Source organism: Geotrypetes seraphini, chromosome 3, assembly GCF_902459505.1.
Source record: "Geotrypetes seraphini chromosome 3, aGeoSer1.1, whole genome shotgun sequence".
Taxonomy (NCBI): Eukaryota; Metazoa; Chordata; class Amphibia; order Gymnophiona; family Dermophiidae; genus Geotrypetes; species Geotrypetes seraphini.
In genome coordinates, this window is record NC_047086.1 from 369887027 (window position 1) to 369914002 (window position 26976).

The window sequence follows — 26976 nt, forward strand, 5'->3', positions numbered from 1 at the left end:
ATTTTGTTTACACTACAGTGCCGGCATGGGGTTGGAGAGGGCAAAGGGGGATGGGGTGGATGAGGAGGCTACAAATAAACCCACCAGGATGTTTGAAAAGCGTTTGGGCGGGAAAAGTGAATCGAATTGAAAAATAAATTCAATAGGCCAAATTGAATCTAATCAAAAATAATTTCCCTGAATTGGGCAGCACTAGTGTGTGGCTAGGAAATACTGTGGTAGTAGGACCTCATTTAGGGGTTTAAAGTGTCCTAGACCTGTGGTTTTCAACCCAGTTCTTAGCACAACATGGCCAATTGAGTTTTCAGGATATCCTCAATAAATATGCATGAGAGAGATTTACATGCATTCCCTTCTTGAGTTGAAAACCATTGCTCTAGACTAGAGGAACCTTCAGCCTTGCGTCTCCTTTTAGTTAGCTTTTAGGTCACTAGGCTTTCCTCCCCTCCCCTGAGATATTGATAATGAAAAGAAACAATCATGATCACTCCAAAAACCATACTGTATAAAAGGCTAATTATACATCATACTTTCAGATAATAAACAGGCTTTTACCCAGGTAAATAAGCTATATGACAGCTGCCCAACCTCCCTGTGGGTAAAACTGCATAACTTTGAGTTTGTGTCTTTAAACATAAACATCTGCCTAGTTTGTCTAACAGGTCTGCCCTCTGTAGCAATAGCGTGTTGTGGTTTGTTTTTTTTCCAACAACTGTTTTATTGATGAAGGCTTACATTTTTTTTTGTAATTAGTTAATACTATTTATCAGGCACTGGCAGTCTTCAATGAGTAGGACTGTCTCATGACTATCACACATCCTGTTATATCTTCATGCTGGTAAGCAAATATCCCTTTGAAACAATTTTTGAATGTTACATTTGCTTCTAACTTAGAAAATTAAACCAATAGAGCACTAAAATATTGCATCTTTGGTTTTTAATGTGTGTTTTCAACACATTTGGGAAGATCGGGCCTAATTGTGCTTTCAATAAATACAACTGTATTGCAAAATTAGTGTTAAAAGGTCTTTTATTTTGCTGATGAGTTCTAATTGCAGATTTCTTTTGAAATGTGTGTTGGATTTTAGATAATAAACAGCATACTTGCTTTCTGTTTCTTTGTAGACTTTGAGTTGGTGTTTATATGACTTTGCATTGTGTTTATTTCTGTTCGGTTGTTATTTACCTGCTAAGCATTTTTTATATAGACAGAAATCCCCTATTCTATAAACTTGTGTGCCCAACTTTATACTAGTCACTGAAAGTTGCACATACAAATAAATATATGTGCAACTGACCTTATTCTGTAAATTAATGTAATGAATTGATAATGGTGTTAATGAGCAATAATAGTCTACAGTTGGCCTCGGCACTAATTCACGTCAATTAAGAAGTTAAGTATGCAGCAGAATTGCTGCTGCCCATATTTGTACTGCATTTTGCACAGCATGTGCAGAACTCTGCACAAATTCTGTGCTGCACATTTGCACAGAATTCCGTCAGGAGTAGTCTAATATGATCTGTATTTATTAACAGAGTTTTTTTTATATACTTTAGTTTATTTTTAAATTTACAGTAGTCAATTACTGGGCATAGGTGCTTTAAACATTTTAGATAAACAGATTATCACATATTTTATTATCAAATAAGTATTTTTGTCAACAAAAAAGTAAAACATTAAGAAGTATACTGCTGAGACCTAGGTATTCTACCCAAAAACAGTTTGTCAAGAGTTGTTTTATTGTACTAGACCTGAGTAATCTGCTCAATACAGTTGAATACTTAGAGCAACTATACCCCAAAGGTCTACGTGAAAACCAGATCTTATAAATATTATTAAAATTAATAATACCAACTGTAGCTGGTTTAAAGAAAGGTTTGGACAATTTCCTGGAGGAAAAGTCCATAATCTGTTATTGGGTCAGACATGGGGGAAGCCACTGCTTGCCTTGGATCGGTAGCATGGAATGTTGCTACTCTTTGGGTTTTTGCCAGGTACTAGTGACCTGGATTGCTCACCATGAGCACGGGCTACTGGGCTAAATGGACCATTGGTCTGACTCAATAAGGCTCTTCTTATGCAACTGCCTTAATTGGTATTCTGTAATATAACCATTATAGAAGCTAATGTAAACCACTCTGAATTGACTACCCAGTCATTATCTACTATAATAAAACGCTAAGGGTGCATGCGCACTCTTACCTGCGTGATCCCTGATCTGTAGGTCTGCAGCCAGCGCTCCCTCTCTCGCAGACCGCGAGGTGATGTGCGGTCTTGCCGGCTCTGGCTCCCTTACCCTTCACGGGCAAAGATTATTTCTACGTTCAAGCTCCGGCTCCCTTACACTTCACCGGCGAAGTTTATTTTTAAGTTCAAATTGCCGCTGCTACTCCTCTCTCGAGCAGCACCTGCGTCGGTGAAAGCTTCCGATGCAGACGGGGATTGAGAGAGGAGCCGCCGCCGCCGCCGCTTTGAACTTAAAATAATAGCAGGCATGTTTGACGGAAATCATTTAAAAAAAAGCTGAGCAGGCCAGAATGCGGGCAGGGAAGGGAATGGGGAGGGGCCGAATGGAGCAGGCACGTTGGACAGAAATCCTTTTAAAAAGCTGAGCAGGCCAGACCATGGGCAGGGCAGGGAAATATAGAAACATAGAGTATGAAGGCAGAAAAGGGCCAACGGCCCAACAAATCTGCCACTCGAATAACCAACCCCCCTAAGCACTTCCTCGAAGTGAACCCACATGTTTATCCCATATATTCTTAAAATCTAGCACGTTGCTGGCCTCTACTACCTGGAGTGGAAGATTATGCCAATGATCAACCACCCTTTCGGTGAAGAAATACTTCCTAATGTCCCCATGAAATCTCCCACCTCTGATTTTTAGCGGATGCCCTCTTGTCGCCGTAGGTCCTGTAAGGAAAAAGATGTCTTTTTCCATCTCCATACGGCCAGTAACATATTTTAAGGTCTCTATCAAGTCTCCCCTCTCTCTGTGTTCTTCGAGAGAGTATAGCTGCAACCAGAGCAGGAGCAGGACAGACGGCGGGAAAAGAAGGGAAGGGGGGGGGGAAATGCTGCTACTGCTGTACAGGGACCTGGAGGGGAAGGGAAATACCGCTGCTGTTGCACAGAGAAGTGGAGTTGGAGGGAATGCTGCTTCGGGTGCTGCACAGGGAAGTGGGGGGGGGAGGGAAATGCTGTTGCTGCACAGGGAAGTGAGGTAGGGAAATGCTTCTGCACAGGGAAATGGAGGGGGAGGGAATGCTGCTGCTGCACAGGGAAGTGGGGTGGGGGGAAATGCTGCTGCACAGGGAAATTGACAGACAGACAATGGGAGGGAGGGAGACAGAAAAAAAAGAAAGACACGGGCAGGGAGAGGGACATAAAGACAGACAAAGAAAAGGGGCCCGGGAGGGAGAGAAACAGAAAGAAAATATTCTAGCACCTATTAATGTAACGGGCTTAAAGACTAGTTAGTGATATAAAAGCTTTCAATAAACAATAAACATGTGCTTGCAAATTGTTTTTTGCATACCTACTGGGGGGGAGGGGGTTGGCCATGGGCAGGACATGGTTTGGGTGGGTCATGGACATGCCTAGTAGTTAGGTACATAAATACTAGTACAGTATTCTGTATTGTTCCATGTGCGACTGCACCTTTTGAATATTGTGAACAATTCTGGTCAGTGTATGTCAGATATAGATGAACTAGAAGTATGGAGAAGGATGAACAAAATAATGATTAAGGGGATGGAACAACTTTCTTATGAGAAAAGGCTAAAAAGGTAAGGTTCTTTAACTTACAGAAGAGAAGGCTGAGGGGAGACTGGATAAACAGAAGAATATAAGAATAGCCTTACTGGGTTAGACCAGTGATCCATCCAGCCCAGTATCCCATCTTCATAGAGGCCAATCCAAGTCACAAGTACCTGTCAAAAACGCAATTACAGTACAGTAGTTTCAATATTTCATGCTATCAATCCAGGGCAAGCAGTGGCTAAGTCCATAGTCTGTCTCAATAGCAGTCTTTGGACTTTTCCTCTAGGAACTTGTCCAAACCTTTTTTAAAACTAGCTACATTAACTGCTGATAAAATAATTAATAGTATGGGTAGTCATGAATTGTTTGTTTACTCTTTACAAAAGTACAAGGACTAGAGGGTGTGCAATGAACTTACTAAGTCGTCATCTACTATGTTACTATTTTCTCTGTTTTGTTTTAGATTTAACTAAAGTGAGGAAAAGCCATTACATTAAATGATGTACAAGTAGACTCTCAGTTAACTGGCACCCATGGGGATTGATAGATGCCAGATAAATGTAGTTTCTGGTTGCTTGAGAGTTACTATTAAAAATAGGCCTAACTAGTACTGTACCCCATATGCTATACCATAAACTGTTCCAGACAAACTACTGAACATGTGATAGGCAAAGCGCGGGCATACTCAGGTGTGGTGTGTCAAGTTTACACTTAAAATTCCTGCTAGAAATTGATTTTATTTTTATTTAAAGTATTATAGTATTTCTTTAGATTTTTTTTCTGGTTGTTTGAGAGTGGAACGTTCCGGACACGCTTTTTGATTGCCGCGGTCTGTGGCCAGACTCTACCCCATTCCAGATGGGAATAGAGGTACCTTTTAAGTCTCCTACGGTGTCTTGGCTATTGTGCGCAGACATACCATACCGGTGAAAGGTGGCTTGGCCCTGAGAGATCTTCAGGACCATAAGATGGAAGCTCTACTTAAACGCAGTTTTGATTTGGCTGTCCAGGTGGCAAATTGTGGAGGTCTGGTGATCCAGGCTTGTTACAGTGGTCTGTGAGAGTTCTTGACCGCTATGTGGCTGAATGGTCCTTGGTGGATCAGGAAGTTCTTAAGATGGTGCTGGGAGCTTCTTTTCTCTCTGATGCCTCAATCAAGTCCATGGCTCTAGATGTGATGGCCCGCCATACCCTGTGGCTTTGAGGTTAGTCAGCGGATGCAATGTCTAAGGTTAAGTTCAATAAGTTTCCCTTTTGGGTCTCCTTTCTCTTTAGGGAGCAGTTGGATAGGCTGGTTCAGGCCTTGAGTGTTTCTACTGTGCCTCAGTAAAGTAAAAAAACAAAACAAAAACACCGGAGGACCGCCCTCGCTAGGTTTTGCATGGTAGTTCTGCCTGAGGACATTTGAGTGGATTTCGTGTAGGTACCACCTCTGGATGGGATGCAACCTCTTTTCCTTCCAGAGGACATTTCTTCCAACACATGCGTTGTGGGTCCTTCCTACGGTTCCAGTCAGAGCCCGGTTGGTGGGAATTTTTACTGCGGATGGGCCAAGATCACAATGGATCATTGGGTCCTGGAGGTGATTCAGGACGGTTATGCTCTGGAGTTTTCACATCCGTTCACAGATTGTTTCCTTTCCTCTCCTTGTCAGGCAACTTGGAAGAAGAGGGCTTTTCAGTAGACTCTCCTCAGTTTGCTGGTCCTGAAAGCGATAGTCCCAGTGCCTGCTCAGTGGATTAGCACCAATAGGTATTCCATTTACTTAGTGGTGACAAAGGGGTCTTTTCAGCCCATTTTAGATCTTATAAGTGTCAGCAGAGCACTCTGGGGGTCCTTCTTATTTCTAGCTGTTCTCCATGGGGAGTTTCTGCTTTCTCTCGATCTGATGGTGGCATATCTGCCTGTTCCCATTCGGACCTCCCAACTATGATTCCTTCGCTTTGCAATTTTGGGAAAGCATTATCAGTTTAGAGCACTTCCCTTTGGTCTAGCTGTGGTGCTGCGCACGTTCACCAAAAGTCTGATTCTTGTAGCAGCAGCATTGCGCAAGGAGGGTATTCTGGTTTACCCCTATCGGATTGCTTGACTGCTTTGTACAAAGTTATTGCAGGAGAGTTCCCGAGTCACTGTCTTTTCTCCATTCCTTTGTGCAACACTACCATTTGGACATTCAGACATGTCGGGACACAGTGTTCGGAGAGCGTGTTCTTGTGGTGGCCCTTCTGTGGCGGCCATTTCTGTACCGGTCTGGAGGGACGCAAAAGAAGGAGAAATTAGGTCCTTATCTGCTAATTTTCTTTCTTTTGGTTCCTTCAGACTGGCACAGACCCTTCCTGGTCATTTTGTTCGGTATTTTCCCAAAGAGTATGGTTTTTTTCTGTGAAATTAGGTTGTTGCTGGTTGTTTGGGGAGTTGAAAGAGCAGCAGCATTTGGTTTGGCTGGTTTAGCTGGCGAACTGTGGGGCATTCTGGAAGGTTCTTGTTCTAATCAGTATCCAACAGTGTCCCCTGGTTCAATTTGGGACTATTCCTTGGTTTTCTCCATGTGAGTGTGGAGTTGTATATTCTTGTTCAGCCTAGTTGATTTCTGCTTGGCTTTTCATTAAGACTGATTGTAATAGGGACTTCACAGCCCATTTGCACTGTAGCCAAAAGTTAGTGTCTCAGTCTCCACCTGCTTGCAGAGGAGTGTAAACCCATCCATTTTTGTGTTGGTATGGAGGGACTAAAATAAAGAAAATTAACAGGTAAGGACCTAATTTTTCCTTCTTTATGGTCTGTCTATCCTGTCTCTATAACATTATGTATTTGTGTAAGCTGTGCGTACCCCCCACCCCGTGTAATAAGGCTAAAATTCTGTGCATTGATTAGTCTGCCAGCTATAGTCTCGATTCTGGTAATAATATAAGAGGAACCATGTTCTCAAAATGTGATCATGGTAAACAGGAAGTAAAAACACTCTTTTACTGCTTGTTTTCAAGCTTGCTATTACATTGCTGGCCACAGTTCTCTTATGGGGTTTATGTATGTATTTTTAAAATGTATAGCCCACTGCATCTGCCAGTTCTGTGTGAGGTACAATTAAACATACATAGTAATACACTAAATTATATGACAAGACCTAATAAAATAAATACAGATTGCAAATATAAAATTTACTTTTAGCTACACTCAAAAAAGGACTGTTTTAAAGTTTTCTAAATTCCAGAATCCCAGAAAGCAATCTAACTTCCATTGGTAAAGTATTCCATAAACAAACACCTTGGATTGAGAACATTGATCATCGATATAGCAAATGTTTAACAAGTTTAAAGGATTTTACTTCCAGTAGCATTTTATCAACAGAATGTAAGATGCTTGACAAATGCTTTTGAAACAAAGAAGCCAATACAAGAGGACTATTAGTCATCACCTTATAAAGCAGACACAAAACTTGAAATTCAATACATGCAAGAAGAGGTAACCACTGAAGTCCTGAGGAACAGGCATAATATGCTTATATCTAAGCCAAATTGACAGCCTTGCAGCCACATTCTGGGACAGCTGCAAAGCACGCAACATGTATATTGGTAAACCAAGATACATTACATTACATTGATGTCTTCTATCCTGCCAATACCTTTCAGTTCTAGGCGGTTTACAACAAGAAATTAGCCTGTGCATTCCCAGGGAGATTACAAGGTTGATAGCTATAGGTATGCGTCGGGATCTGGGAATGTTCGATACGGTTTGGTTAGATCATTTGACAAATTTCTTGAATAGTATTGTTTTCAGTTCTTTCCTGAATGTTTTGCAGTTGGGCGTCGTGGTCAGCAGATTTAAGAGGTGGTAGTCTATTTTTGCTGCTCTGGTGGCTAGTAGACAATCATATATTTTTTTTCCTTTGCATGCCTTTGATTTGGGAGTGGGTAAAGTGTGCTTGAGTTCTCCTTGGTCTGGATGTGTTTTTCCAGATTAGGTGGTTGTTCAGATAGCTTGATCCATTTCCATTTAGGGCTTTGAATAGGGTGCAGTAGAATTTGTGTTGTATGCGTGCTAGTACTGGGAGCCAGTGTGAGTCTTGGAAAGCTGAGATAATGTGGTCGTATTTTTTCAGCCAGTATATTAGTCTTAGGGCTGTATTTTGGACTGTTTGTAATTGTTTTAGCATGTTGGCGGGGCATGACAGGTAAAGTATGTTACAGGAGTCCTAGGATTAGCGCTTGTACTATGAGTTTGAAGTGTTCACTGTTGAAGTATTCTCGCACTTGTCTTAAGTTGCGCATGGTTGCGAATGCCTTCTGAACCGTTTTGCTGATTTGAAGTTGCATGGTGCAGCCTTTGTCTATCATTATTCCTAGCAGTTTTAGGTTGGGTTGTAAGGTATATGTGATGGAGTTTATTTCTAGGTTTGTTATGGTTGGGTTTTGTTTCTTTCTAGAAATAAGAATTTGGTTTTGTCTTGGTTCAGTTTTAATTTGTGGTCTCTCATCCATTTTGACACTGTTTCTAGTACAATGTGTAGCTTGTTCATTGTGTTGGGGGTGGTTTAGTCGAAAGGCAGAAGGATGGTGATATCGTTTGCGTATTTGTATGACGTTATACCTTGTTTGCCTAAGCATGTGCCAAGTGTGGCTATGTAAAGGTTGAAGAGTGTTGGTGATAGTGGGGAGTCTTGGGGGACTCCGCAAGGGTTGTTCCAGGATTCTGATTATTAATTGTTTGCTTTTACTCTGTATCTTCTTGAGCGGAGTAATCCTTCAAACCAATTGTAGACTTTGTCTGTGATTCCTATTGCCTCCAGTGTTTGTAGTAGGATGTCATGATCTACTAGGTCGAATGACGCTGTGAGATCAAGTTGTACAAGTAGCATTTTTTTTGCCTTTGCTTAGGTGTTCTTTGGCTGTGTCTAGGAGAGAGACTAGTAGTGTTTCTGTACTGTAGTTGCCTCTGAAGCCTGATTGTGAGGGATGAAGAATGTTGTGGATTTCTAAGTATTTGGTGAGAAGTTTTGCTATGAGGCCTTCCATTAGTTTGACATATAGCGGTATTGAGGCTATAGGTCTGTAATTGGATGGCTGATCTGTTGCTCCCTTTGGGTCTTTCAGAATAGGGGTTATGATGATTTCGGCGACTTGTGGAAATTGACCCTCTGTGAGCATGTAACTAATCCACTGCATGAGGTAGGTGCGGAATCTAGTGCTGGCGGCTTTTAACAGGTATGGGGACAGTGGTTGAGATCGCAGGCTGCATGACTGTATTTTTTGTAGAGTTTGTCTAGGTTGTGCCATTGTGTGTCTGGGAAATCTGACCAGTTTCTGTCTGCTGCGTAGGCCTCGTTTTCTTTAGGTGGTATTGAGATTTCATTGAGGTGGTTTGGGGTCCTGGTGAAGGTGTTTCTGGCTGTTGATATTTTGTTTCTGAAGAATTCAGCCAATTGATTGGCTGTGGGGGGCAGGGCGGTTTTGGTGGCCTGGTAGGGTTTGGTGTCTGTGAGTTCCTTTAGTAGTTTGAAAAGTATTTTGGTGTCCTGGATTTCTATGCCTATCTGATTGGCGTAGTATGCCTTTCTTTTTTCTTTTAGCTTTTGTCTGTATTGTTTGTTCAGTGTTCTCCAGGTTGTTTTTGTGTGTTCTCGGTTGGTTTTTCTCCATTCTCTTTCAAGACGTCTGCATTGTCGTTTGAGTTGCAGTAGTTTGTTGTCAAACCATTTATCTGAGCGTCTACAGATTCTGGTCTTTTTCTGCAGTTGTGTCATGTCTTCGAGGATGGATGTGCTTAGGGTGCACCAGTGGTTAATGAAGTCCTTGGGATTTACATCTTGTATCATGGTGTCTACTTTGTTCCAGAATTTAGGTGGATCAGTCTTTTTGTGTGCTTCGTATTTTAAGCTTTGGCTATTTTGTTTGGTTTTGCCCTGTGTCCAGTTAATTTTAGATACTTGCTGACCATCCAAGCACTAATTGCATTAGAAGAACCTTTCAAAAGATCCTGTTCAGAATGGCAGGCCTGGGATGCACCAGCGAGGGGCCTAAGGCCTTGATTGGTCAGATATCTAAAGCTACTCCCTTAGGCACATGGGCCAATCAGGGCTTTAGGCCTTTCTCACCTGGAAGGGGAAAGCCCGCCATTCTGAAGACATGAGCCTGCTGACTAGAAGGAGTAGGCATCCCTCCTGCTGGCCTTGCAGATAAAGGTAAGGGGGGATCCGGGTGGGCTTTGGGGGGTTTGGGTGTTCGGGGGGGTGCCAGAATGAGGAAGTGGGCTTATCTCCTACTGGGGATGTTGTTTGTGAGTGTGGGGGGGTTACTGTAGGAGGAATTGGGCATCCCTCTTTCCAGGGGTTGTGTCGGGGTTTGCGGCAGGAGGGATTGGGCATCCCTCCTGCCACAGACAATGTGGTGGAGTTCGGGGGTGGTAGTGGGAGGGAGTGGGCAAAGTGATTCTCTAAATGGTGCCTGTGACATGGCACCAATTAAAGAATTGAGGTGGTTAGTATAGGATGCCCATGTTCGATTCTCAAAAGCTGCTTATGCAGCTGCTGAGACTGAGCATTTTATACAAAATCAGGCCCCAAGTCAATAGAATATGAAGCTGTTTAGAAACAATACAAAATAACATTTATTTATATACTGCAAATACCCCAACAAAGTTCATTGTGGTTTAACATTAGTAAGAAGTAGAGACAATGTCCAGAATTACAATGTTAACATCAATATAGAATTTACTACTCCTTTAACACTTGTTCATTAAACAAATAACATGGTCAATAAGCATTTTGTTACTGGAGTTCAACAAGGGCAACATGTTGATTCTAAATCTGAAAACAGTTTTCATCATCACATCCTGTTTTTAAGCTATGCTAAAAATTATCGCCATCTTTTCTGTCACGGCCCCATCAACCTGGAATTCCCTCCAAGCATATATCAGAGCAGAACAAAACATTGATAAATTCAAGAGTAGTTTAAAGATGCCTACGATTGATTTATCCTACGATGCCAATGATTGATTTATCCTATCACAGCACAGTCCACTTTCAACAAGTGTCTCTTCTCAATCTCATTATGACTTAAAAATAACTGCCTCATTCTCAACACCTTCCCCTGCCCTCACACTCCTTTACATTGTGCCCCACACTTGAGGGCTTACCCCTTCCTTTTCAAGACTCCCTTAAAATTCTTGGTGATAATATTTGATTCTCCACTGTCTTTCAAACCTCAAATTGTTGGTTGTCCAATCTGCTTTTTTTGCTTTTCATCATTTCCATCCCCTTTGGCCTTTTCTTATCCATTCACTCCTTCTTTCTATTGTTATCTTAAAGATAGATTAATGTTACTCACTTTATACAGGTCTTCTTCTTCATATTCTAAAACAACTCCAACTAATTCAGTCCACTTCGGTAAAGCTCGTCCACTCCACCCACCGTTTGATCTTGTTACCTTCTTTATACAAAGCACTAGCTCCCTGTATCAAGTTTAAGTTTCTATGTTTGAATCTTTAAATCTTGATATCCTTCTGCCCCACCATACCTTGGCTCACTCCTTATTCCTTACAATCCCTCATGCTCTCTTCATTCCTCATCGTCCAACCTTTTTGTGGTATCTTCACTCCCATCCTTTCACCCCACTATTTCCTGTGAGACCAGTATTATCTATTTAGTCCCCTTCCTCTGGGATGTTTACAACTCCACATCTGCTTTGAGCCTTCCTATTCAAAATCTAAATCATTACTTAAGACCCACCTGTTCCTTTAATCATTTGGTTCATCTCTATCATAAGTCTTTTATTCCCCTTCTGTTTACACTGCCTAATTTTACTACTATTGTAAACTTTATAGTTGCCCTTTTTTGGATAATTTGCAGTATATCAAGTGCCTATAAATAAATAAGACACAGAAGTCACAATCTCAAACTACAACCTTCCTTTTGACTCTTTCCTGGAGAGCATTGCCAACATTGCCTTAATTCTACCGTCCAACCTTCCAATCAGGGGCAGATTGCTCTCCCCCCCCCAAATGTCGGTCCCTCATTACCACAGACCAGTGGGTACTTCAGGTCATTTCTCATGGCTACACGCTATGTTGGGTCACCTCCTCCCACCCAGAGAATCTCATTTCAGCTCTCTCCAGAGATCTCTCCTTAACCAATAACTCTCAACCCTTCTCCAGTATTTAGATTTTAGCAAAGCCTTTGACAAGGTATCTAATAAATAAACTGGGTGCCCTCGGGATGGGCCCCAAAGTGACAGATTGGGTGAGGAACTGGTTGAATGGAAATGGCAGAAGGTAGTCAGTGGAGATCACCTAGAGGAAAGGGATGTTACCAGTGGTGTACCTCAAGGTTCAGTTCTTGGTCCTGTTCTTTTTAACATTTTTGTAAGTGATATTGCCGAAGGGCTGTCAGATATTTACCGGAAGTTACATTAGAAGCAAGGACTCTGGTGGCAGAGGGAAAGCCCGAATGGGTCTCTAGCAAAGGGGCCGACGAATCGGTAAGTCCGATTTTCTTCCAAAACGAATCAATTTGAATCGATTCACCCGAAGTGAATCGGTGAATCGATTCAAATCACAAATCGGGCAGCACTAGTAGACACCCCTGATGGTGTGGATAATATGAGGAAGAATCTAGCAAAGCTTGAAGAATGATCTGAAATTTGGCAGCTAAAATGTAATGCTAAGAAATGCAAGGTCATGCATTTGGACTGCAAAAACTCGAGGCAACAGTACAATTTAGGGGGTGAAGGACTTTTATGCATGAAAGAGGAGTGGGACTTGTGTGTGATAGTATGTGATCATCATAAGGTAGCCAAACAAGTTAAAAGGTGACGGCGAAAGCTAGAAAGATGCTTGGGTGCATAGGGAGAAGAATAGCCAGTAGGAAAAAGGAGGTATTGATGCCCTTGTATAAGACTCTGGTAAGACCTCATTTAGAATATTGTGTACAATAAACAGGATGGAGCCGGTCCAGAGAAAGGCTACTAAAATGGTCGGTGGTCTTTGTCATAAGGCGTATGGGGAAAGACTTAAAGATCTCAATATGTGTACTTTGGCGGGAGAGGAAAGATATGATAAGAGACATTTAAATACCTATGTGGTGTAATTAGGCATGGGGCCAGTCTCTTTCAATTGAAAGGAAACTCCAGAATGAAAAGGCATGAAATGAAGTTAAGAGGTGATGGGCTCAGGAATAATCTAAGGAAATAAACTTTTTTACAGAAAGGGTAGTAGATGCATGGAATAGTCTCTCGGAGGAGGTGGTGCGGACAGACTGTCTGAATTCAAGAAAACTTGGGTCAGGCACATGGGATCTCTTATGGAGAGGAGTAAATAGTGGATACTGCGAATGGATTTGGCCTTTATCTGCCATCATGTTTCTGTGTTTCTAAGGGTAGGGAATAGCTGGCATTTTGCCATCCTTCTGCCCTATTATTACCAGGATAAATAAATTGTTTTACTGAAGGGACATAAAGGAGGTGGCAGTTTGTGATGCAGTTTTCTGAAAAATGCTTTGTAATGGCAAGGATCAAGTCTCGAGGAATAGAGAGGAACATTTCCCTTTTTGAGAAAAATAAGTAATTCCAGCTGAGTATGGATGGTATAGATATGCTAGACTGGACTGGATTTAATATGGCTATGGATGGGAGGGCGTAGGGAGGAGAAGAAAAGTGAGGTAAACTGGTAGGGATGGGTTGGGGTTAGGGAGGCAGACTGATGAGACATTAACTGCTTCCCCAGCTCTTCTTTTAGCCACAAGTTCTCCCAGTATGTACACTATCTGCATTATTCTATGTTTAAATACAACCTGGCTAGTTGTGCCTATGACCCCACCATACTCCGATTTTCTTTCTACAAACATCGTAATATATATGCGAGTTGAGCACACTCAATCATTTTGAAAAGGTGGCTCCTGTATGTGATGCAGAAAACAGGATGCTCCTGTTATTTTAAGTTATAGTTAAAAAAAGAATTAATAAATAAAACCTACAAACCTTTTGTATGCAGAGCAGGAAAATCCCAGATGGCAGAGGATAGTTTTTAGTTGCCATGGCAATCTACCACCTGGGATTTGTTCAGCCCTTGCATAAATGCATAAACTGTCATCTTCCTTCACTGATAAATTGATTTGAAGAAAGCAGTTACTTAACTAGTGATGACTCATTCTCACATGAACACGGTTTTGAATTTAGGAAGCAAATTGCAAAGTCATTTTGAGTTTGGTATATAATGTCTGTAGTTGTGTTAAAGTATTTGCTTAAACTTTTGGGAGCATAAAATGATAATTCAAATTGAATGTTGCACTTTTATTTAAAGTATAATGCATGGCAATTAATGTTTTCTTACACAGACATCTAATGTTCTAACTTTGTAACTATGCCTTATATAGCAGTTATAAGTTGCTGTGTTCATATTTACTAAGGGCCACGCTACAAACTGCTAGCACAGTTTAATAGAAGAGGCCCTAAGACTCCTGTGGACAAACAAAATGTGTTAAATTTTTTTTGGGACCACCTTAATGCGCAGGACCATAGAGTGGATGCAATAATGAAAAGACAGTTTGAAGTGCTAGCTTTAGGTATCAAAGCTGCAGCAGCTGCCTCCTTCATAGTGCAAGCCTGCCATACCAGACTGTGGACGTCTTCCTCGGAGCTATTAACCTCCCAAATTTGAAGACATTTTTTTTCTGTTTTGGAGTAAGTTTTGCATACTTATGTTCCAATAACATGAAGTTGTGGAAGCCATAGACCATAATCCAAAATCCAGTCTTGCAACATACATTTCTTATTGCTTACAGCTCTTATATTAACTGCCTCTTTTACAAAGCCGCACTAGCAGCTGCCGTGCGGCAACAGTCCCAAAGCCCTTTAAATCTCTATGGGCTTCGGGGTCGTTAGCGCGGCTTTGTAAAAGAGGCCGTAAGTAAATCAGCCTTAAGCTGAAATGATTGAACAGGGGAGTGTACTTGAGCAATGGAGACAACACAATGTCTTGCTTTCCATCCAGAACTAGAGTGTTCCATTCTTCTCCCCCACAACACAGGAATGGGTTGAGCCCCAAAACACATTATAAAACAAAGAACTTATCTCACCAACAATTGCTGAAATCGCAGACTATGGTTTTGTAAAAGGAGCCCTTAGCTTGTTGTCCTATACTAGGTTTCAAAATTCATATAAAGAGGTATGCAAAGGGGCAGGGCATCCCCCTTTGGTATGCCCCTTGGCTTGATGCTTGAGGCGCAGTGTCTCAGGAGCCAGCGTTAGCTTTACAGCAGGTTGCTCCAAAGCACGAGAAGCATTGGACTGCCAGTTCCTCCCTCGGTGCATGTTAGGAGGCAGCACATGCCCGATGATACAGTTGATAGTAGAGGTTAATGGCTGAGCTGTTGCTAGGCCTCAGGAGCCGGCATCAGTTTTATAGTAGGTAATGATGTCACCCTAAAGCAGTGGTTCCCAACCCTGTCCTGGAGGACCACCAGACCAGTTGGGTTTTCAGGATAGCCATAATGAATATGCATGGAGCAGATTTGCAAGCCTGGCACCTCCATTATATGCAGATATCTCTCATGAATATTCATTAGGGCTATCCTGAAAACTCAACTGACCTGGTGGTCCTCCAGGACAAGGTTGGGAACCACTACTCTAAAGCACCCAAAGTTTTGGACTGCCAGTTTCTCCCTCAGTGCTCGGTAACAAAGCAGCACAGATGATACAGTTGTTGACAGAGGGTAATGACTGAGCTGTTTATTACTAGTCAGGTAGGAAACATTGATTTGATTTTAAGGCTGCTTTACTTCCCTTCTGAAAAAATAAGATCTCGATCCAACTGTTACCTCCCACTATAGACTGATTGCCAACATACCTCTCAACTAAACTTATGGAATCAATTGTTGCCACCCAACTCTCAAGTTATCTGGAGAAATTTTCTATACTTTTGCCTTTTCAGCATGGGTTCAGCCTGGATTTCAGAACAGAAACTCTTCTGGTTTCACTTCTTTCTAAGATTCAACAGTTACAGTCCAGTTAGCACGCTATCTTACTTCAGTTCGATCTCTCTGCAGCTTTTGATGTAGTTAATCACAATATTCTACATTACCTGCTTTGAGAAATTGACCTTGATCAAACTGTTCTAGACTGGTTTGACAAATTTCTATCTTCCCGCTCTTATTTAGTCAATATGAAAGGTTCCAATTCAGAATCATGGAGATCCCTCTGTGGTATCCCCCAGGGCTCTCCATTGTCTCCAATCTTATTCAACATCTACATGAGTTCATTGAAACATTATGATTTGAATACCTGAGAAACTTTACTAACATATGCTGATGATATCTTCATATTACTTCAGGTTGATTCAAATCTTGATAATTTGATACCCAATATTAACCATTGTATTACCAAACTTCAGTCCTGGGCGACGATGGTCCAGATGAAATTAAATGCTGCCAAGACTAAGCTTTTATGGCTTGGCCCAAAGTTAGATTCTCTCCCTTCTGCTGTGATCTTAGGAGAATCTTTGAAAATTGAGTTTTCCTCGTTAATACTGGGTATTGTTATTGATTCTTCACTTACATTTAAGGACCAACTAAACTTGCTTATTTAAAAAATGTTTTTTTTCAGCCTCCATGGTCTGAGAAGAGTGAGAGCACTCTTTCACCAACAACACTTCTCTGTATTGTTTCAATCAATCATTTTGTCAAGGTTGGATTACTGCAACTCACCCCCTCTTCTATTAAAATGCGCTAGCAGTTTTTAGTGCAGAGAGCCACGCTAAATGGCCTTCACTGCTCCCGACACTCATAGGAACTCTATGAGCATCGGGAGCAGCGTGGGCCATTCAGCATGGCTCCCCACGCTAGAAACTGCTAGTGCCCTCAGTGTATTTGGGTCTTTCAAATAATAGAAGAGGCCCTCAGTATATTTGGGTCTTTCAAAGGTCAGTCTGCAGAAACTTCAATTAATACAGAACACTGCAGCTAAACTTATTTTCGGTAAGAGTAAATTCAACCACATAACCCCTCTGTTCAAGGAATTGCATTGGCTTCCAGTGTATTTCAGAATTCAATTTAAGTGCATTTGTATTGCATTTAAGATCCTATTTGGAATTTTCGCTACTTTGATTCCTTTAGACTGGAATGTTCATAGATCTCATCTTGCCAGAAGTTCTCAAAAATTAAAACTTACATTTCCCTCTCTCAGAACCTTTAAGAGATTTAGTCATTCTTTTGCTTTTAAATTAACCAAATTATGGAATGTTTACCACTTATATTAAGAAGTTTTGGTTCTTATGCTTTATTCCAGAAAGTTCTGAAAACTTTTTTGTTTGCTAAACATTTTGGAAATTAACTATTTCAGTTTATGTTTCCTTGTCAAGTTTATGTATTATGTATTACATTATTGTTAATTGAGTCAAGCTCCTCTTGGTTGATGACTCGGTCTGTAAAACTAAGTTTTAGTTTAGTTTAAAGGCAACAATGGTGAATATTGAGAGGAATTTTCATAGACTTGATAAGGTTTAAGAAAAGAGGGGACCTAAAGGGCTTGTTGTGGTAAGAGGAAGAAATGAGGAGCATCGGATTTGGAATAAAAAAAGAATGGGGAAAAATGACTCAAATGTTAGGTGCATAATTAAACTTTGTTAGCAAAGCTTTGAGCAGTGGAGGCAAGGGGCCAAAAGAATAGTGTCCACAAAAAAAGTAATACTTTGCTTTTGGAAGCATATGAATAGTATTTTCTTAAAATATATTTCATTTTCTTTTCTTTGTAGCTCAGTCATGAACAGTGCCAGTAACTCACTGGCACGTGAATTTTTGACAGATGTCAACAAACTATGCAATGTAGTGGTCCAAAGGGTAGAAGCCAGAGAAGATGAAGAAGAGGAAAGCCACATGGCAGTTCTTGGACAGTACCTGGTGCATGGACGAGGATTTCTATTACTGAACACACTGAACAGCATGGTTATTCAGGTAACTGTTTTATCATTCAATTTCTTGTTATTCTTAACAAGAAATTAATAATACAGGCCTTTATCTGCCATCATGTTTCTATGTTTCTATGTAAATGAGTTTACCGTGTTACCTGTACAATTTGTATTTTGGTGCCAACATTTCCCTTTCCCCCCTCCCCACCAACCAACCGTAAACATTCCTTGGGCTCTCTGGGTTAATTTCTCAAAAAAAAAAAAAAATCATTTTTTTCTTCATGAATCTGTATGTAACCTGATTAATATATCAGATTCTATTGTTTATGGTTAGTACTAGACTACAACAGAGTTACATGTTTTTATCTTAAGCTCCTGTCTGTCAAAACCCAAATATTATTTCTTTTATCACTCTGCTAGATCAGTCTGGCCAATGAGTTATATCCCCTTTAGCAGGTGAGAGGCAGAGAAATTTGACTATGTCAGTGAAATCACTGCTATAAGAAGTGGAGCATCCTGGAACACTTTGGTATTTTCTGCCTCCAGCAGATGGTGCAGGCCATAGGTGCAATAGGATAGGCATCTTAAAAACACACCTGTTCCTAACGTATCTAAACAATTGACCCTCTCGCCCCTTTCTCCTCAACAATGATTCCCTGACCTATTAATCACTTTCTCCTCAACAATGGTTTTCTTGTCCTACTAATCACTTTCTTCCACCTCTCGTAAGCTCAATCAACTTGTACCTTCGCTTAATCTTTGTAAACCGCATAGAACTTCACGGTATTGCGGTATATAAACTGTTATTATTATTAATAAACTGGAGTCTGCGTTTCTGAGGTACAGTCTGTAACTAGTACTAGTGGGGATTGATCCATGGATTGTTCCCCCAGTTGAGTTTTGGGTAGCCCTGCCTCCTGTGGCTCTAAACTTGTACTACGGGCTCTCTTCAGGTGCTAGAATTGGTAGTGGCCTCTGGTTTTTTTCCCTCTTGCTCCCCTTCTCTGGGGTGGGCTGATCTTACAAAAAAAAGGAAACCACTTCAGTTTTTCAGTCTGTGTCTCCTTTAATAATAAAGTGAAACAAAAAGGCAGGCAGAAAAACTTTTCTCGTATAAACTATTGGTTTGGAGACTCTTCAATTCTAGGTAAGCTAGAGGCTGTCAAGATCCTGCCTTGATCGTGGTCAGATCACACTCTCTTGACTCTAGATTTTGCCCTTTCAGAATTAGACCAGAAAGCCTTCCGTGGCATTTTAATGATACTCTTTTGTATTTTATTTATTTATTCAATTTTCTATACTGTTTTCCAAAAGGAGCTCAACGGTTTCTAATGGCTCCTCAACACACTGCTCAGATCAAGAAAGAATTGATGGATTACCTTATGCCTAATGATACTGGGGACGTTACACCGACAACTTTTTGGGAGGGTCACAAGGCAGTGATGCATGGCCATTTGATAGCTTTACAGGCTCACCTGTGCACCGTGGTCTGGGGCACGGAAAGCTCCTTGCTCCACCAAATCACCACTCTAGAGGCCCGGGTCAAGGGGGGGGGAAAGGTCACACCAGCTCTGTTTCAGCGGCAACATGAATTACACTTGGATCTGCATAAATTACATTTGGAGGCACTGGCCTCAAAACTGGAGTGAGTGCAGCAGACTCGTTTTGAATTTGGTAACAAGGCGAGCAGACTGTTGGCTCACAAATTGAAAACACAGGCAGAGCATAACTATATGCCGCCTGTCCATGGGCCCGATGGTACTTTATGCATCTCTACTGAGTCTATCCGTGAGACCTTTACACAATATAATACTGATCTTTATACCCCAGATCACACCCCATTGGTAGAAGCTATTGGACCATTTTTTGGACACAATCTGCCCTCTTTGCATGTGACGACAGGGGAGGACCTTTCACATCCTATAAAGCTAGAGGAGGTCAAGTGGGCCATAAAAGATGTGCCTTTGGGAAAGTCTCCCAGCCTGTATGGGTTTTTCAACCGCTATTATAAATGTTTTAGTAAGATTCTGGCTCCTTTTACGTCAAGTTTTTAATTTCTTGGATCAAACAGATGCCCTCTCACATTCGTGGTGCTTAGTGGCACTAACACTTCTTTTGAAGCCTGAAAAGGACCCTCACCATTGCGACATTGCTAGGGACTGACTACAAAATATTTACTAAAACACACTATTAGCAAAGCGCCTGCAACGATACTTGCCCGATTTAAAACATGAGGACCAGGTGAGGTTCATTCATGGTCATCAAATGTTTGATAATATTAGACTGGTCATTCATACTGTCCAATATGCCCTTGACAATGACGGTTTCTGCAGCAAAGAGGAGGAGGGAGGGGGCAGAGGTTGATTTTTGCCCTTAACCAGGGTTGAGAGCTTATATGGGGTCCCAGAGGTCTTAAAATTCAGTTTGAGCCCTTCCTTGGACAGGTGCCCTTTCAAATGCATTCGAGCAGCTTTAGCCTCTCACAAGTTCATTCCCTCTGGGATGGTTTTGGGTTCAGCAGGTGTCAGGACTCGGGACCAAACAGCTTGGACACTCCAGTGGGATTGATGACTTTATTCTGTTCACCTTCTTATAAAGGGAAACCTGGGGAATGAGGACCTCTCTTCCTTGAGTGTCTATTCACCCATATCTGGAGAACATTCGCAGGAAGAAGGCAGCAAATCACTGGTGATTAGGCTCTTCAGGAGAGAAGAGCTACTTTCTCTTATTGATCAGGTGATCAAGGCCCAAGCATATTTCAGGGGTGACCATACCTGATGGAGACCTAATCCACTGAACCCTTTCACAAATGGTTGTGGTTGAGTGGGAAGCTTCTGATTTGGTGCACAAAGGCACCAAAGCTATATAGTTAGATTGTATCCACTCCTGCAAGAGGATTTGTAGAACCTTTTGACATTCCGTAAAGTGGATGCCTTGGTATTGGCGATGACAAGGAAGACCACTATACCCATTACAGGTTGAATAGCTACTTAAGCAGGCCTTTAGATACTCTATCTTGGGTATTACGGTGACAGTTTATAGAGGTTATGTGGAGGTTTGTAGAGGTTATGTTACATTGGGTATAGCAGCTTCCACCTTCTCCACAGTCTGTGAAACTGGAGTTGGGTGCTGCATTTTTGGTAGTTGTCCTTTATGGTCAGGTCAGAATTTTTGCTCAGTGGTTGCTACAGTGGTGGCCTGGCTGTGATAGTAGAATTGGTCTGCTGATGGCAGTGTCTAATTCTTGCCTTGGCCTCATAGTAAAAAAAAAGAAAATAAATAACCTTATTACTAGGCACTTTTTAAAGGAAATCCCGAGAACAGGATAATCGTTAGCTGTGAAAATAAGAAAGTTTATCCCAAAAGCCACCAACCTCCACTTTCAACTCCCAACCTAAAAATACCAAGGATGTATCCTCATTTCTTAGAATTCAGAAAGAACCTTAATTGAGACAGTTTGTAAAAAAAAAACACAACAATTCACTTCTTTTATTTTTAGAATCTATTTACAATGAAATCTAACCAGAAAGATGATCCCCCCTCAAATTGCCTTTCCATGTTTTGCCAAAACTTCCCATCAGTGTACCAGTGTGCTGTTTCAAACATCTGGAAACTGCCAGATTTTATTCCCCCATGTATTATGGTGTTGGAAAAAGAGTATATCTCTGTCTTGAGAGAATACAAAAGTTACCAGTAAAGTGGTTGTGCTATCCTTTTCCATTCTGATTTCTCTAACAGTCCCAAGTTAAAAAAATGTCCGTATTCTTCTAATCATTTTCTCTTCCTGAGATGAAACAAAAAATGTTTTACTGCTCGAGGAGAGTCCATCTTCTGGTACCTTTTGGAATTATGTAGATAATTTTTAAACAAATTTAGATAAGTAGGACAATTCAAAATCTGTAAGTTAAAGTACATTCTTGGCATGAAATTATATTTTGCAATCATGGATGCAGGCAACTCCTCCAACATATTGGCACTGGAGGAATAAAGTACATCTATTGGCTAATGGGAGGCAAGAGATGTTCGGGGCTCTCTTAAACATAAGCAATCCTTTTTTGCAGATTTGGAATCCATATACCAATCCCTGTCCCCACAGGGATGAAGCCTGATTTTTAATATTTTCTGGTTTGTGGGTATGCAGCCTAATACATTCCTGTAGTTGTGTTAATAGGTTTGGTTCCTCAGTGTATTAGATTGTGTATGGGGGAAAGGAGGAGTGGGTGGGGAGCTTGCGAACTCAGAGGACTATAAGTGCCAAAGCCTTATGGGTCTTTTTTTTTTTTTTAACATCTTCTTAGTTAGTAGATGGGGTGGGGGGAGAGATGGTTTTTGGGAAGGGGAGAGGTTTGGGGTTGGGGTTGGGGTTGCTTGGGGGTGCTGCTTATTTTCTTGACTGTTGTGGGTGTCATTGGCTTTTCTGTATATTTTTATTCCTTTCTGTGCGCTGTACTTGTTTAGCATAAAAAGCTGGAAAGAAAATCAGAGGTGTTGAATTGCATGGAGAGTAAGAAGATTCTCAAGTACCAAGAAATACAGTCTGAGACCAAGAAATGTAGCAAAAAGATACAGAAATATTTTTCATCATTTTGCATGCCATATGCGTGATCAAAAAGATTTTCTGAGCACATCTAGATAGGTTGTTTTTACATGTTATATCTTACAAACTCAAAAGGATATATTTGGTAAGATGGAAATTCTACTGTGAGCGTTAGCAGTAAATTTGAAAGACTGAGGTCATACTCCACATATCCTGGCTTAGGAGCAAGGTTCATTCCTGTCATGGAATTATAAAACGTATCCCATTTGGAGAAGTTGCCCGTATGAGATGGGCGTCTGTTGCAAGGCTGCATCATGACTAGAGAATGACATGGGGAAAAATTTATCACCATTTCCGCCCCATCCCTGTGAGCTCGTCCCCATCCCTGTGCCCACAAGCTCGGTCCATGTCCCTGTCCCATCCCCATGAGCTTAGGCCCCATCCTGCAAACTGTCAGATCCCATCCGCACAAGCCTCGAATAGTTATGATTTTATACTGAACTTATTTTATTAAAGTATAAAAAGAGACTATTCTGTACAATTGTCATTTTATAAGCACAAATAATACAGAGCAAGAATCAACAAAACCCCTGTCTCCCCTCCCTTTCACAAATATCCCCTCCACTATTGTGAAAACTGAACAAACCAAATTACTACAGAATGTTACATAGAAAAATCAAGCTAACAGAATACTTCAGTCACACATGGCAAGAATAGTGTTAGGGGAGTGCAACTAGGGCAACTGCCCCCTGGTCAGAGAAAAGAGCCCTAAGCCAGCTGGAAGCTAAAGAAGCACAGCCTGGGCTTTGTGTTCCCCAGTTATGCCTAATACCAGATCTAGCAGGATACATATTTCAAATCTGAAATATTCTAATCACAAAATATAAAATAAATTATTTTTTTTTCTACATTTTGTTGTCTGGTAATTTTATTCTTCAAATCACATTGGTCTCAGGCTTTGGGTTCCTTCTGTCTTCATCATGGCATGGCTGGCTCCTGAAGGTAAAATAGGTGCAAGAGGAGCTGGGGAGGAGATGCCGAGTCTAACACAGGCACAATTTTTTTTACCACAGGAGCAAGACTTTTCACCGCTCCCACGGGGCAATAAAAGATCTTGTCCCCATTCCCGCGGGGCGGTGAAAGGTCTTGTCCCCATTCCTGCGGTAAATCAGTTGCAAATGTCTCCATTCCTATGGATTTACTGCAGTGACCACAGTTTATCGCAGTTAATGGTCTCCGTGCCATTCTCTAATCATGACCTTCTGTTCTTATGTTTACATCCCTTTTTTATTTTTTTGATGCTGACTCCCAGCATCATCAGTAGATTTGGTCTTTCCACCAGGGTGTCAGAGTTAAATTCAAACTCCATTTCCTTTAGGCCCCATATTTAGGAGTATCTTCTTCTCACAGTTACCTTTCCCCCCCCCAAAGCATTATGATATCAAGTCCATTCGTTTTTATCTTCCCTTTTTGTTGCATTTCCCTCTTCTGTAGCTGATTGCCCTGCTTGTTGGTGGCAGAGACTGCTTGATTATCTGTAATACTCATGCCCTCATACTACTCATACCCTCAGTAGCTCTGAGAAAGACTGTGATGTTGCCCATTTGGGTGGCTGATTAATCTACTATCTAAGGAGAGCACATTAGAGACAAGGACATTAGTTTTTATGTAACTTAAAATTAAATTTTATATACTAAAGTTTATTTTATTAAGCAGAATGGGCTCTTATTTTACTAAGTTTTGGTAAGCATTAGTGCATTCTTTCTACAGTTTAGGGAAAGGATGGGATTTGATATACCACTTTTCTATGGTTACAATCAAAGCGGTTTATATATTATACATATGTAATATGGGGCAATGGAGGGTTAAGTGACTTGCCCAGAGTCACAAGAAGGTATAGTGGAAGTTGAACCTGGTTCCTCCAGTTCTTAGGTCACCGCACAAACCATTAGACTAATCCAAAGGACTTATCCTGGATGCACTGAGGTGCATTCCAAATGTGCACACGTAAAAAAATACAGTATTGTAAAATTTTTGGGGAAGGAAGCATGTCCGGGGGTCAGAGAGTGAGTGTTTCTGCTCTAATCAGTGCATCTACATTGCTGTGCCCTAATTGATTAGAAGAGATTAGCACCTGAACCCTACAAAATAGATGGCAATAAGGGCTCATGAACAAATGGCAACATTAGCGCCTGGTCATTAATTCAGAAAATCAATAATTGGCCATTTTCTGGCCATGGTACAATGTTCGGGAAAGTCTACATAAGGGTCCATTAAAGCCTCTTTTGACTGTAACTTTGCAAAAGGACCCGATGTATTTTTTCTATTTTGGTCTTCACTCGTAAAGATGAAATTGGATGTGCTAGTTGTAACATCTGCTTTCCATCCAAGAGAAGCTGTTTACTTTTACTTTCCACTTAATGGTTTTGTTCTCACTTTGGTGAGAAATTCTTTCAACATGAAAGGTTTGGATAGCTAATATTTGTAGAAAAAGTTGCAAGGAATTATGAAATTCCAAGTGGGTCATCTGCTTGGCTGTATTTGATAAGGTGGGCATATAGTTAAATGGTTTATGTAGTTTTCAAACTCGGGAGGTTTGACAGGGAATCTTCTACAGTGGCTAGCTCTATATTATGAGAGAAATCTGAAAAGGGAATGTTTGCAAGAAAAAAAAGAGATGCTTTAAATGCAAGCCTCGAGGCTGTCTAATGTACTATTTAGAAGTCATTAACATTAATGCTTCTGTTTTGTAAGGTTACAAGACTTTGCATTTTAAATATTTTTTTTCTATTATCAACATAGGATCTAACATGTAGAGAAGAGTTACTTACGCTCTTATTGTCACTTCTACCCCTGGTATGGAAAATACCCATCCAAGAAGAAAAATCGGCAGGTATGTTTTTAAAATAATCTTCCATTTAAATAAGTTTCTGTTAAAATAATTGAGGGAGTGTTTATTTTAACTGTACAGTCAATGTTGAAAGTACATTTTGGCATGGCATTTTTATTCCAATTACTAACACCAAGAGTATGCTGGGATTTGTAGTCTTATTTTCTTAACATCAGGGCTACGAATCTTAGGATGTGAGTTAAGAATAATTATTTTTAAAGTTCACTTTCATTTATTTAATATGCCATTAAGGGCTCCTTTTACAAAGGTGTGTTAGAGCCTTAACGCGCAGAATAGCGTGCGCTAAAAAGCCACGCGCGCTAGTCACTACTGCCTCCTCTTGAGCAGGCGGTAGTTTTTTGGGTAGCAAGCGCTAAAAACGCTAGCGCACCTTCGTAAAAGGAGCCCTAAGTGTTACTAGCATTTTCCTTTAGGGACTCAGATGTGACAGATTCATGACTTAAAGCTTAACAAAATTGCTTTTTTTTTTTTTTATAATTCTTTATTCATTTTTTACTCTTGCAACAAGTGTACAATATTCAATCATATAATTTGTACAAATTACTTGACATTCTTAACAATTATTATCCATTACATATAAAAAAGACTCCCCTCCCCCACCCAACACAATCATCAATAATAAATTCATTAAATCACATAACATACCTCCCCATCCCCACACTAATTATATTCCTATGTAATAACAAGGTGTCCAAAGTGTCTAATCATTAGAATATGCAATCAATGGCCACCAAATCTTTTTGAATCTATTATAACTTCCTTGCTGAAGAGCAAGCACTCTGTCCATTTTATAAATATGACAAACTGAATTCCACCAAAAGGTATAATTAAGTTTAGTATAATCCTTCCAATTTCCAGTAATATGTTGAATTAATAATTAATAAAAGTTTATTGTTATTTGCCGAAATTTGACTCTTGAATCTCATAGATGTTCCAAATAAAATAGTATCATAGGATAGGGCAACATGATTTTCTAACAATGAATTAATTTGGGACCAAATTACCTTCCAAAAGGTATTGACAAAGGGACAAAAAAAAAGTAAATGATCAAGAGTCCCATCATCTAAATTACAATGCCAGCATCTATTAGACCTAGAGCTATCCAACTTTTGTAAACAAACAAAATTAACAAAATTTCAAGTGACAGCTGGTTACTATTTGGTAGAAATTGTTTTGCATTTAAATGGTGTCTTCCTAGCTGTCCTCCATTCACTATCTTGTAGCTAATTCCTGTTCACTCCCAGGCAGCTCTTAGAAATTTTATATTTGTGTCTGTGCATCATTCACAAATATTATAATATAAGTTGAACTAGTTTTATATTATTAATATCTGTGATGATGTACACATATATTTCTAAGATTTTGAAAGACATTTATGCAGATGTACTTATTACTGGATGGACATTTGACTTTAGTGGAGTTTTTCGGCTTCATAGCTTTTTTTTTTTTTTTTTTCCCCTTCCACTTCATAAGAGACTGTTGGACCTGTGATAATTAATTGTAGCCATCAGGTTGGAAACTGTTTCTTGTTGGAGGCATTTAGCACGTGAGGGATACTTTTTCTTTTTTATGATATTATAATATTATAATATAGATGGCTCTATGTGGATCTGCTTATATGTAGCCTGTGAATTTTGAATTACCCCGGCTCATATTGATTGACTAAGGCTCCTTTTACAAAGGTACGTTAGGGACTTAACAAGTGAAATAGCGCGCGTGCTAGCCACTACCGCCTCCTCTTGAGCAGACGGTAGTTTTTCAGGTAGCACGCACTATAGAAACATAGAAACATAGAAGATGACGGCAGAAAAGAGCTACAGCCCATCAAGTCTGCCCACTCTGCTTACCCACCCCCTGTCTATGCCCTAATGACCC

At 40.6% G+C, this 26976-nt stretch overlaps 1 protein-coding gene across 6 annotated transcripts in view; it reads left to right on the plus strand.

Moving 5' to 3' along the window:
• LYST (lysosomal trafficking regulator) overlaps window positions 1-26976 on the plus strand; it is a 295950-nt gene that overhangs the window by 11684 nt on the left and 257290 nt on the right. For 5 of the 6 annotated variants that reach the window (XM_033936373.1, XM_033936368.1, XM_033936370.1 and 2 more), the window contains exons 2-3: window positions 17501-17699; window positions 24993-25083. In XM_033936373.1, the coding sequence (XP_033792264.1) occupies window positions 17508-17699; window positions 24993-25083 (283 nt within the window). In that variant the 5' untranslated portion in view covers window positions 17501-17507. The remainder of the gene's footprint in view (window positions 1-17500; window positions 17700-24992; window positions 25084-26976) is intronic. The other variant, XM_033936369.1, reaches the window with a different exon arrangement.